This window comes from Nannobrachium achirus (assembly GCF_963921795.1).
Source record: "Nannobrachium achirus genome assembly, chromosome: 16".
NCBI classification, from domain to species: Eukaryota; Metazoa; Chordata; class Actinopteri; order Myctophiformes; family Myctophidae; genus Nannobrachium; species Nannobrachium achirus.
Window position 1 is genome coordinate 31,156,199 of NC_137823.1, and position 13,000 is coordinate 31,169,198.

Consider the following 13,000-nt stretch of genomic DNA (forward strand, 5'->3'; position numbering starts at 1 on the left):
ACAATAGCCCCGCTAGCGGTGACTTTTGATTTGTCTGTGGTTACGATGAGATCTATGAGGGTTTGGGAGTGCTCCGTCACCCTAGTGGGCACAGTAACAAGCTGAGTGAGGCCATATTGATTACATAACCCATTAAAGGACTTGAACAGGGGTGCTTCTTTACGTAAAGCATCACAATTAAAGTCGCCCAGAGCGTAGTACTCAATACCGTCCACCTTAGCTAAGCTCTCATCAAACAGCTCAAAGAAATCATTCTGGTCAGGGGGTCTATAGACAGCACATATTAGTATATTTTTAGCATGTTCAAAAATTATCTCGACCCATACAGTTTCAAGAGAGCTGTGGTGTAGGTCTGGGCGAATGATAAAATTTAAATCATTGTGAATATACATGCAAACACCACCTCCTTTCCTGTTCCTATCATTCCTAATGACAGTGTAATTGGCTATTTCAATTCTAGCATCTGAGAATGAGTCATCGAGTTTAGTTTCTGAGAAGGTTAAAATTTGGACCTTACCATCAAAAAACATAGCTTTGATTTGTTCCAGTTTGGGTTCCAAACTGTTGACGTTGAGATGGATCATTTTCAGTCCTCTTTTTACAAATGTTTCTTTCATATTTGAGGTGATCAAATAGCCATTATCAGGGCTGGGGGTTTCTGCTGTGTGTGAGTCCACATCCGTCTGTAGTGGTAGTGGGGGTGGGGGTAGGGGGGGGAGGTCATGTCCCTTTGTTGTCTGTGAACCTAGACACCAGGATATCCAGCTTCTCTCCACGGCACGAGGGGGGGAGGTGTCGGCGCAGATTGTATCAATGCCGAGACGTGTCAACAGCCACGACTGGTTATGATCCCTGGGGGGTGACGGGGCCAGCGGGGGGGCATCCTGCTCGATGGTAATCTCCGCGAACTGGGCACCAGCAGCCTCGATGTCTGGTGGTGCGGGGTTGGACATGCCGTCGTCCGAGTCGCTCCGTGGGTCGGGTGGTCCCTGGGTGTTTAGTGGGGAAGTCGGCGGGGGGTCGTCTGTGACTTGGACACCGTCGGGAACCGGGGGTTTGCCGCCAGGCGCCTCGGCGCTGCTGTTGTCAGGCGGCTCAACGACCGAAACCTCGCCGATGCGTGCAGGGTTCATGCAGGGATCCTCTCTCGCGTCGTCGTATGTAGCCACGGCAACCGCTGGGCGATCGTATTGCAGAGAGCCGGCTGGAGAGCCATTGTTTTTAGCATAGGACTCACCAGCTGACCTCGTAGCGGCCGGGAGGTCTTCTGTCTCAGCTACGGATTCACTCTTGGTCAGGGAAAACATCTGTTCTCTCGCCAGACGAGCGGTTGTTTGTCGAGTGATCGCTGGGCCTGGTACCCAAGTAGTTGATACTTGTGCTCTTGTCCTACTGTGGTGGGGGTTCTTGCCAGTAGAAACCCAGCAAACGGACCTTCTTTACATTTGTAATTTTTGTTGGGTGCCACATTTCAAAATTAGTGCAAATAATGATTTGCTCATCAAGATGTCAAACCATGTTCAGCAGTTGCTCTGTTAAATTGCTCTTGTCAGTGAAAATCTTAAAATGTTTTTTTTTTAATGTAGAATCAACAGCTGAGCCAGGAGCTTGACGGTCTGAGAGCAGAGAGAGATGGTCTCCTTTCCAGCGCTAGCTGTACAATGTCTACTGTGACTAGTCTCACTGAAGAGCGAGACCAACTCATGGAGACACTTGAGGGACTGAGACAAGAGAAGAACCAGCTCAAAGCAGACCTGGAGGCCAACATGGAGACGGTAACATTCACTAATCTTCCTTTTTTATAAGCTCATTGACCTTGGCTGGACCTTAACTAGGCCAGTGGTTCTCAACCTTTTCAGGCCGAGACCCCAAAATCTAATTTTAACTGGGGACCCCCCCCCCCACGCTGACAAGCACTAGAGTTGAGGCATTACATTTTGGATATCACGGTTCTATTGTGAAAATGGCAGATCTACATGCTCACAAGGCCTCGCAACACGAGGCGTTGTGAGCATGTAGATCGGCTATTTTCACAATTTCTGCCTCTTTAATATTTGACAATTTGGCCAATGTTTAATTTGTCATTTTGGAGGTATTAAAAAGTCCTTAAATTGTCACTTTAGAAATGTGCACAAACCCCACGAGTGCACAAGACGCAAGTTGGCACCTTGACAAGAGTGCAGTATAGTTATTTTATTTTGCAGAAGAATATATGTATAATGATATCTAATTATCTGCTCGCAACCATTTCAGACGATTGAGAGTCAGGAGGCGCTCATGACTGCTCACGACACAATCAGACGTCTCAATGTGGATGTCGATCTCCTCAACACTCAGAATAAGAGCAGTGCAGAGACTGTCTCCCAGCTGGAAGAGCTCCAGAACCAGGTTTGAAACAAAGCTTTGCTTATAGTAGTACAGCATGATCATAGTGCCGAATATCCGTCCTAGTTTGAATATATTATGGCAAGGGTCTACAACGTTTTCAGCCAAGGACCACTTAGTTGAGAAAGAGACCCACACAACCTTTCCATTGATTCCAATAATCAGTGTATTTTGGATTCATGCTCAGATATTTAACCACTTGAACTGTCAATACTTAATAAACTTGACCTTTCAATCTTTTTCTCCTTTTTTATATTAACCTCTTGAACCCTAGCGTCCATATTCAGAGAACAAAAATAGCAGATCTACAAGCTCACAATGCTGCGAGGGGTTGTGAGCTTGTAGATCAGCTATTTTTTGACTGACGTTCTCTGAATATGGACGCTAGGGTTCAAGTGGTTAATATAAAAATGAGACAAAGATTTGGAGGACCCCCTGTAGTAACTCTGAGGACCCTGTTGAAGTGTCTATGTAGGAGAAGATTACATCATATGTTGAGTTCTGCATGTCATCTAGGAAAATTAACCTTGTTCAGCAGTTGTACTGTTGACATTGCTCTTGGAGTACATTGACTGAAGTCCTAAAATGTGATCCACCTAGATTCAGCAGCTGAGTGAACAGATGGACGGTGTGAGAGCCGAGAGAGACGCTCTCCTGTCCAGAGCAAAGATCTCCACAGAGGAGCTAGAGAAACTGACGTCTAGAGTGACCTGTCTAACTGAGGAGAGGGACCAACTCCAGAAGGAGCTCTCTTCTGTGCAGGAAAGAACCAGGCTACTCCAGCAGGAAGTTGACGGCCTCATCATTGATTGTAAAAAACTGGAGGAGCACCGGAACAAGGTTTGAAAGCAATCTCTGCTTACCTTACGCCAAGGATGTAGTGCCGACTGTAAATATTGGCATACACATTGTACTATAATATATGATAAGAACTGTATTGTAGTATTTGCTCAGTCAAACTTACTTTTGTACTTATGGACCTCCTAGATGGGGTCCAATGCGCAGTATGTGTTGGGGGTTCCTTGGGTATACCACTAAGTTCTGTTTGAGTTGTATATTGTATATTCGGTTTTGAGTTTGCACAGATGGGAAGTGTGGGTTGTATATTGTATATTCTGTTTTGAGTTGGTGACTACAGATGGGAAGTGTTCTGTTCAAGTTTTGTTTATATATTGTATGTTCTGTTGTCAGATCCAAGTGCTTGAGCAGGAGCTTGAGAGTGTTCAAGAGGAGAGGAACCAGCTGAAGAAAGACCTCCAGGAGAATGTGGATAAGGTTAAAATGGCTTTATCTTTCTGTCTCTTTTGTACACTGCCTAATGCCAAAATTGTAATTTTAAAGTGTTGTTTTACATTGTGACTGGTATTGTTCCAAGTCCAATTAAAGTCACTTAGTTAAAATCTGAACGTAACACACTGAGGACGACTGACTCATTTATTTTTCTGTTATTCAGCGTAAATGATTTCTTTTTCTGTTATTCAGCGTAAATGATTTATCCAATCTCACCTTGATTCAGAATGCATTCTATGGGTGTAACATACAGATTAATAACGGGTGGCCTCCTTGTCTAATATTTAGCCATCAATAGTACTGTATTGTTTAAATTATCTTATGGTTATTATTTCTAATTATTATCTTAAGGTTACTACTTCTAATTATCTTATTATGGTAACTATTTTGCAGACGATCCAGAATCGGGTGGAGCTCAGGAATGCCGACGAAAAGATCCGGCTTCTCACAGAGGAAGTCAAGCTTCTCTGTACTCGGAGTGAACAACTCCAGAACCAGGTTAGAAATCTAGCTTTGCTCATCTTACAGGCCACATTGACTTGGTGACGAATGCATGTCCGGTGTCATGTTAATATAATAAAAGTATTCCTATCATACCCTTTTTTTTTTTTTTTGTGCCACATGTTGACATTACTACTATAAAATGCATAATTAGTGCTCAACCTGTTGGGATCTAGTTGATCAAACCTTGTTCTACAGTTTAAATTAAAGCTATACTTTGGAAGTTGCTCAACTACTGGTCAGTAGCGGTGTTTTGCATTTTGGGGGGACCCACACGTTGGGCGGTGGTGGTCATTCCACGATCCTTAAAAGTTATATCTTGTGAAAGTTGAAAAATATTATATACAATACCAATTGGTATTATTAAAGGGGAGAAATAATTTACCCTTTTGTGTATTGAGGTGGAGGAATAATTAAAAAGTTTCCACATTATGGTGAGTTTAGTACCGGTAACTATTGATTGCTAAAGATAAGACTAAGGAGGCCAAACCTTATATTGGACTGGATTGTAATTTCATGAATTGTTTTTATTCATATATATTTTATTTTGAAGGTTGTATGATGAGATCTAATTATCTAATTGCATCCGTTTCAGAAAATTGAGAGTCAGGAGGAGCTCAGGGCTGCTCGGGACACAATTAGTCATCTCAATGAGGAAGTCGACCGTCTCAACACTCAGAGTGAACAGCAGGAAAACAAGAGTCGTGCAGAAAACGTCTCCGATCTTGAAGAGCTCCAGAACCAGGTTTGAAACCAAGCTTCAGTTTAACTGTTAAAAATATTTGACTGCTGCATGTCAGCTACTGGGTGATCTAGAGATCTAAACCTCATCCACAGTTGAACTTTTGATGTCGCTCTTGAGTAAATTAGCTCGCTCTTGAGTACATCATCTGATTCTGAAATCCTAAAATGTGTTGTAGATTGAGCAGCTGAGTGAGGAGCTGGACATTGCAAAGGTCGACAAGATGGTGTCTTCTAGCGTAAGTGTATTAACGTCTGTGGTATGAATAATTTCATATACCAGTAGTGCACCCTTTCTTACTACTTCTCTTCTGATCCTCTTGCAGGAGCTTAGTGACGCAAATGAGACAATCGCTTTCCTGAGAGCTAACCTAGCCAGAAGCGCTGGACAGACGTCATCAAGACTCCAGGATTCTGTTGAGCAGCTTCAGGTGACCAAACCACTTTATTAAATGTATACATGTGCTTAGGTCTTTTAACCCATTTAGACCTAAACACAAGTCTGTGTGACTGAACCACTTTAACCCTTGTTTTATGCTTTAACTATAAAAAAAAATAGCAGATATACAAGCTCACAGCGCGAGTGCCACGCTGCGAGCTTGTAGATCTGCTATTTTTGAAAAATCTTGAACATTATTTTGTCTTTTAGTCTTTGAATATGTTTGTTCCGATTCCATAAACGTCTTCTAAATCCTTCTAAATCAGTGGTTCTCAAACTGTTTCATGTCGAGGACCACCAAAATTACATCTATTTGGCTGCCGACCCCCCCCCCCCCCATCTCAAAATGTTGTTCCGGGGACCACCCAGAAGCAAATATTTGAGTTATAAATGTTCGCTTTTAAAAAAGATATCTTCAAAGAAATCACGATTTTTCAAAAATGGCAGATCTACAAGCTTGTATATCTGCTGTTTTTCAATAGTTAAAGCATTAAATGATTCTAGGCCTACAGTAAAGGGAAAGTGACATGGTGTTCGTCATTGCTTCCCCTGCAGGTATGATAGTAGTGGTGTGGATGTTGCGACTGTTTTGAATGTGTACACATCCTGTTGTATCTAATGACCTTCTCTGGTTCATCCTGTGGAGGCACACTTAAACACTTTATTAGCCACCTCTATTATGGCAGTAAACCAGGGGTCTTCAACGTTTTCAGGCCAAGGACCCCTTAGCTGAGAGAGATAAAGCAGGGACCCCCGCTACGTATTAAATACAATTGTGTTGCAGATTAAAACCTTTCATAGATTTCTGAGACTGCTTAGACTTGTTTGACAGCAATATCATCAGTGTAGGTTGTTGGCTTAATGTGTATTTTTAGACATTGAAAGCCTTCGATACTTAGTTTGCTTTTCTTTTCACTCTACACTAAAATTCTTATCACACAAAGATTTGGAGGACCCCCCCCCCCCCCCCTGTAGTAACTCTGACAACCCCCTAGGGGTCCCGGACCCCCTGTTGAAGACCCCTGCAGTAAACTGTTTCAAGCCAACAGTGGACACGTTTTTACTAACTGTCCTCTACCTTTCTTTTTTACAGCACAAACTCAACGAATTCCACGTCTTCATGGACGTTTGTTCAAACTATCCTATCCAGTCCGTGCAGGATGCAAACCAACGACAGCTTTTCCTGTTGAACGACTTGGTTTGTCCTTACAAGCCCAACAAGGAGTCGGCTGCCATTCTAACTCAGAATGTTACTGTCATCATGCATAAGAAGCGGGTAAAGCGGCTCGTCAACCATTTTCAACCATGTATTCTATTTGTTTCACAGAGGTGGGATGTGGACAGTTGCCACTGACATCACTGTTCATTAGGGCTGTCACAATTATTACATAATCGTCTAATCGCCATTATTTGACATAATCGTGATTATTTTTCATAATCGTCATAATCGTTTCCATGTTGAAAAATGTTCATATATAATTTTTTAATGTAAAAAATAGTGGAAATGGCAGATCTACAAGCTCACAACGCGTCGCATCGCGACGCGTTGTGAGCTTGTAGATCGGCTATTTCCACTATCAATGTTATTTTTTAAAGTTGTCAAATATGTCAGTAATTTCATTGTATATTTAGGTTATGTGTCATATCTACTACCATGTGCAACTTCAAAGCCTAAAAGCCAAACATAAATGTCATTGTCAACGACAAAGACGCAATTAAATCGTTAATTGCAATTATGGGTGACAAATAATCGTCATGTAAAATGTCATAATCGTGACAGCCCTACTGTTCATTTGAAACGACATTGAAATGTGTAAACCAAAGCGTGTCTCAAAATCTATATTTTCATTATAACACAATTTTAATAGACAGTCGACTAGCCATGCACGTGTCTTTACCTCATTCCGTCTCATGATATGAAGTTCTTCTTTTGTAACTTTAAAGAGATTAACTTGTTTGTCAGTCAGTTGATCGTTTCTCTTTGGTCCTCAGGTGCAGCTAAAGAACTATGCCCGGGACTTCAAGCAGGCATTTAAGGACTTGTTCCAGAAGGACTTGGCCTTGTTTGAGGAGAAGCGCCTGCAGGACATTCTTATGTGTAAGGCCCAGGCAACCGCTTTCTCAGTTGCAGAGCCACCTCAGGATCTGTGGCTGCACCGGCTGTCAGAGCTGCTGGATAAGAGGAATTTCTACCTCCAGGTGATTTGGCACTTTATTTATTTCATTTATTTATTGTACAATTCCTTTAATATCTTTAATATACTTTTGTATTAGGAGAGTGTTAGTTAGAATTGTGATTTGATGCTCTGGAAAATGGTCGACTGTAACTCGCTAATATTTGTAGGCATTTAAGCTGAGCGCTGTTTGCCAGGGAATTTCTTTACTTTATGTTTAAATGAGTGATGTACTCAACATAACTTTTGCAATACAGAAAATACCTGGTGTTTTGGAGAAACTGCAACTGTGGAGAGCCCTGACTGACAAAGAGCTGGCAGAAGAACTCAGGGAGACGGAGCGCTTCAATGAGCAGCTGCGAGCACGGAGCAGAGACCAGCATCTCGGCTCAACTTCGCTAGTGGACACTACCCTGAGCACTCTGGTCAAATGCCGTTCGGCACGGCTGGACAACCAGAAAAGGGCTTTGGAGGTAGGTCGGGCTGTCAGCCTGTCACCATCATGACATTTTACTTGAATCTGTAATACCAATAATTGCGACTAAAATATTTAATTGCGGTTTTAGCATTGAACATTGGAACATGTACATCAGAATTACATTTCTGTTTGTCATATCTGCCCTGGGGAATTTGTTTAAAAGGCAAATGACTTGATCTACAGTATGAAGACATTACTGGTACCAAAACGTATTGCTCTAATCTTAAATTGTTGTTGGATGATTGTGACATGTTGACAGGCCTATATGAAGGTAGATTATTCCCAATCCCTGCTTTGTCTACTCACAGCTTCATCCATCCATCGTAAACATAGACCAAACTACAAGCTCTCTAGTTTGGTCTATAGTCAGAGCTTGTAGATGGGAAATGTTTGGTTATTTTAAAGATTGGAGCATTTGAAGTGGTCACATTAATTGGAAGCATTTTCTATTATGAAATTTCCGAGACCATTAAAGTCTGTGATAATCCAGTGCAGAGACGGGTTTTCCTTTTGTGGCAGGGGGGTGTTTAAGCAAACCATCTTTGTTTTGTTCAGATCATGTGACTGGCTGCACTCTACTTCAGTGCAGCTGGGATCATTCACAGACAAGCGCCCTCTATGCTTCCATGCCTAAATAAGGATTTGACGAGTGAGCCTTGCGTAAATGACGAACTGACTCATCATGGGCGCTCAAGTTAACGTTGCCACCGTCTTTGCACCAAATCCGCAGGCGCTACGTGGTGACCTCCGTCCCCTGTTTGAAGAGGTGAAGATTCTCAGGGGAGATGCTGCCATTCAGCTGCAACACGAGAGGAGCAACACAGCCACTCTGCTGCAGACCAGAGAGAGCGCTCCCATCACAGCTGAGCAGGGCCTTCTCAAGGACCATCAACAACTCCTTCAGCAGCTCCAGCAGTCCGAGAAACAATTGGAAGTAAGTCTTTCTTCACTAGTTCCATAATGGTTTGCATGCCATATTTGTTATCTGTTTTCACATGGTGTGATTTTGCTTTTTACCTGGTTACGCATCATCACTTGTTCTGTACACATCATCCACATCTTGCACCACTCACAAGAAGACTTCCACATACCATAGCATGTTATTATTTGTATTTATTTTAATTTGTTGATAAAACCGTTTAATTTTGGAGCCAGGCCATAACAGTGGACACCACCACTACATTGTTATCCCCTGTTGGCAGGCTATGCTGGGGCAAATGAAGGAGCTGGAGCAGGCACAGGTCGATGCCACATCCAAACACAAGGAGGTCACTCAGCTACTCCAGACCCAGTTGCAGGATGCTTACGCAGATGTCCAAACACTAAAGGACAAACTGCAGTCAGTGGAGGTAAGTTATAAGCTTTTCAAACCATAGGCGCTATACTGGACATGGCAACTCCATAAGCAAGCAAGGGTATCTGAAAATTTAAATCACTGAGCGGTTCCTTTATTACTAGTGCCAGTAGAGCGTGCAATGTACTGCGTTCGGCTTCGTAGGTAGGTAGCCAGCCAGCCGTGTGTTTAATCCCGAAGCCCAATCGGGGACTCTCATTTCTGGCAATGTCATCATTAACATCAACAATGAGGAACCAGGATTCCTGGCATCGCCAGTGGTGCAACTGGTGAGCGCACCTCGTGGTACGCTCTGCTGACGCAAAAGTACCTACTTGTGCTCGAGCTGCAAGTTGGCACCTCGACAGAGTGCAGTTCTAGTTTGAGTTAATTTCATTAAGCGTCCCTTGTCCTGGTCTCTATACTGGCTGGTCTCTCTACTGCCAACAACTGGAGATCTGGTAACCTAATGGGGGTTAGGGTGTCATCATGTGACTTTCTTTTTTTAAGGACTTAAAATACTGTATTTTGATTCAAATCTTTTCTTAAAAATCTTTTTTTTTTTTTAGCAACCACCTGAGGTAATGGAGATGAAAAGGCTGAAAGCGCAAGTGTTCAAAATTGAGTTGCAGTTGACCTCGCAGTCAAACGGCTATGAAAAAAGGTAAGGGCATGCACAGTGCTCGTTTTTGGTTAATTCCTTACTTGCCTCCATTTATATTCCATCAATGTACAAGTTGTTCTAAATCTGTGATTTTCAACGCCACACAACTACTTATATATCGTATTGGGTGAATCAGTCTCGGTATTACTTTGGCTAAACTAAAGCTGTGTTCTTTCTCCAGGATCCAGAGCTTGAACGAAGCCCTTGACGAGAAGTCAGCTGAGCTGAGGCAGCTGAAGATGAAGATGAGGATGGCCCAGCAGGAAGAGGAGTGCTCATGTAAGTACAAATTCTATATGTTAATTTCACAGACTTATCGTAAATTCACTTTGAGCCCTGCAAAAGATTTGGCTGACCTTAACATTTAGATGTTCAAAGTTTCTTGCAGTGTACACAAACTCGCCCATCATAGATAGAATTGGGCACCATTTGATTCTGGTTGTAAATTCCCACTGGGGTGTCGTATTCAGTCCTGCAGGGCAAGGACCTCCATGACAAACTGACCAAAGCAAAGGGGGCTACCGTCCAGAGCAGCACTCTCCTGGAAAAACATAAACTGGAGGATGAGGTCAAACGGCTTCAGAGTAAAATCGCTGAACTGGAAAGGTATGTGCTATATCCGCTGAACAGTATTTCACATGTAGTAATGATGATCTTCAAGCATTTGTTTTAAGAGGTTTTTACCAAAAAGTAGTGTTTTAAAATGAATCTCTGCTGGTCACAACAGCCAGGTGTCGTCTCAGCAAAAGGAGATCGCCAAGTGGAAGGCCAGAGCTGTGATGCTGAAGGAAAAGGCCAAGGTCGCAGACAAGCCTCCATCGCCCTGCACTCCAAAGAGGCGTCAAGAGGCTGTCACCTTGGGCGCCTCCCAGCTCCTCAACTCGCCCCTCAAAAAACCCAAGATCCCGGACTCTCCGAAGACCACTGCACTCGGCGGCACCAAGAGCTACTTTGACTCGGACTCTGCGTCTGAGACGAGTTCCAAGAACAAACCCTTCCAGTTCTTTGACAACTCCAGCCTTGGATCAGCTGCAGGTGAGCACAGCATTTTAATTACCTGTTGTGTCATTCAATTTCATCATGAGAAGGTCTAATGTCCTAAAATGGATCTTATTTCTTGAAATAGCGATGGCTGGGGATCCCATTTCTACGGCTCTGGATTCTCAGAGTCTAGACGGCGGTAATTTATGTAATGTTAATCTGGTGTTTGGGTATCACTAACTGTGGCGGTATGTAACGATTCACTGTGGTTTCAGGGGTGAAAACACTTGGTTCATCTTAACAATCCGTCTCCTCCTGATTTCAAATTCCGAAGATGCTGGGCAATTAACTGAAACTACATTGACTAGATAATTAGAACCAATAACCGAATCGAGATTACTCACCCCATGGAGACTTGATTTCAATAATATTTTTTTGTATTTGTGTCGCATTCCTAAGACAAAAATGTGATTATAGTACATTTACCCCTATTGATTCCGGATGGGGACCCAAATGCATTCGGGTCCCCATCCGGAATCAATGGGGTAAATTTATTATCAAAGTATTGTCTTTGTAATGAGACAAAACTAAAAATATTATTGAACTCAAGTCTCCATGGTGTTATGAGAGCTTATAGATGGACCATTTTTCTTTTAGTTAATCTGAAAATGTTTTGAATGTTAACACATTTGAAACTTTACCCAAAATAGGGAAGTCAAGGTTCATGTGGTTATTTTATTGGGTCATGTTGGGGTGCACAATATTATAAGATGGTATTTTTTTTTTTTAGACTATGTAATTGCAAATTAGAATTATTATAGGAAAGCACTAGCCTGATTATCAGCCTGAATTTTCATTTCGATTCACTCTCCAGAACATTATTTTTTTTTTATGGACGTGGCTAGCGATTCAGTGTCTTGAGCCAGGCTAGGAAAGCATCCTTTTTTGCACAATATTTTCTGATGCAGTCTGCATACCGAATGTAGGCCTATGTCATCCATGAGTTGTCTTTATTTTCTGGTTTTTGGCTGAAAATGTCTTCCTGATTTGCAGGTGCAGAGAAAACACAAGAATGGTGGCCAACGTCACCAAAACAGGAGGAAATCTGCAAGACCCAGTAACCTGCAAGTCTGGAGAGGACATGTTGTTGCACATTTTGATTTGTTGCACATTTTGTATTTTAAGTGTTTGTTATTAAAAATGTAAGTTGTTTTTATAGTTCTGTGTCTAATAAAGATTGTAATTTTAAAGTTGACTTGTATAGACCTTTATTGATCGTTTATTCTTTTCCCTTTTGCCACTGATCACATGCATGCATGAGATAGTTTTGAGTTTACTTTTGACCTGAACACGCAGCGGCCAAGATCTGTTTGTATTCATGTACCGGTAGTTGGTGTATTAATATACTTGATGCTTATTACAATTATACTTTCATTATTATTGGTGATTATAAGATTGTTATAATGTATTACAACTATGAAATTATAATACACCATGATCCTTGCAACAAACATGGCCTACCTACGTCATAGACTGCTTCATGTGATATGTCTATGAAGCATAGGTATTTTGTGGGAAGTCATTTTGGGGGTAAACTACTGTACAGTTTTGAGGTATTTGTCATTTTCTTGAGTATTTCCAATACTTTACTTCTACTCCACTACATCTCTGAGTCAAATATTATTCTTTTACTCCACTATTTTAACTAGTTTGTAGATTTGGATTTATTACAAAACATACATTAACCACTTCAACCCTTAAATAGGCTACATCATCTGTACAGGTACGAGCTCGTGATGCGACGCATTGTGAGCTTGTAAATCTGCTATTTTCAATAGATTTTTTTCCCCGACCGTTTTATACATTTAAAAACTTGTGAAATGGGACAATTTGTATAATGAGATGAGTACTTTTACTTTTGGTACTTAAGTACATTTTGATGCCAATACTTTTGTACTTTTACTCAAGTACATAATATAAATATGTATAATATAAAAATATTTATATAAATTAA

The 13,000-nt window shown here is 41.7% G+C and overlaps 1 protein-coding gene across 1 annotated transcript in view; it reads left to right on the forward strand.

Annotated features, from left to right (window-relative positions):
* cenpe (centromere protein E) overlaps positions 1–12,107 on the forward strand; it is a gene marked incomplete at both ends in the record, with an annotated part of 41,388 nt that extends 29,281 nt beyond the window's left edge. The window contains 18 exons of the mRNA XM_080744863.1: positions 1,587–1,775; positions 2,254–2,388; positions 2,986–3,225; positions 3,577–3,660; positions 4,069–4,173; positions 4,772–4,921; positions 5,097–5,156; positions 5,244–5,348; positions 6,450–6,632; positions 7,349–7,555; positions 7,788–8,003; positions 8,739–8,942; positions 9,211–9,357; positions 9,911–10,005; positions 10,187–10,284; positions 10,476–10,611; positions 10,733–11,040; positions 12,040–12,107. Of these exons, the coding sequence (XP_080600989.1) occupies positions 1,587–1,775; positions 2,254–2,388; positions 2,986–3,225; positions 3,577–3,660; positions 4,069–4,173; positions 4,772–4,921; positions 5,097–5,156; positions 5,244–5,348; positions 6,450–6,632; positions 7,349–7,555; positions 7,788–8,003; positions 8,739–8,942; positions 9,211–9,357; positions 9,911–10,005; positions 10,187–10,284; positions 10,476–10,611; positions 10,733–11,040; positions 12,040–12,107 (2,730 nt within the window). The remainder of the gene's footprint in view (positions 1–1,586; positions 1,776–2,253; positions 2,389–2,985; positions 3,226–3,576; positions 3,661–4,068; positions 4,174–4,771; positions 4,922–5,096; positions 5,157–5,243; positions 5,349–6,449; positions 6,633–7,348; positions 7,556–7,787; positions 8,004–8,738; positions 8,943–9,210; positions 9,358–9,910; positions 10,006–10,186; positions 10,285–10,475; positions 10,612–10,732; positions 11,041–12,039) is intronic.
* Between the last annotated feature and the right edge of the window lie 893 nt (positions 12,108–13,000).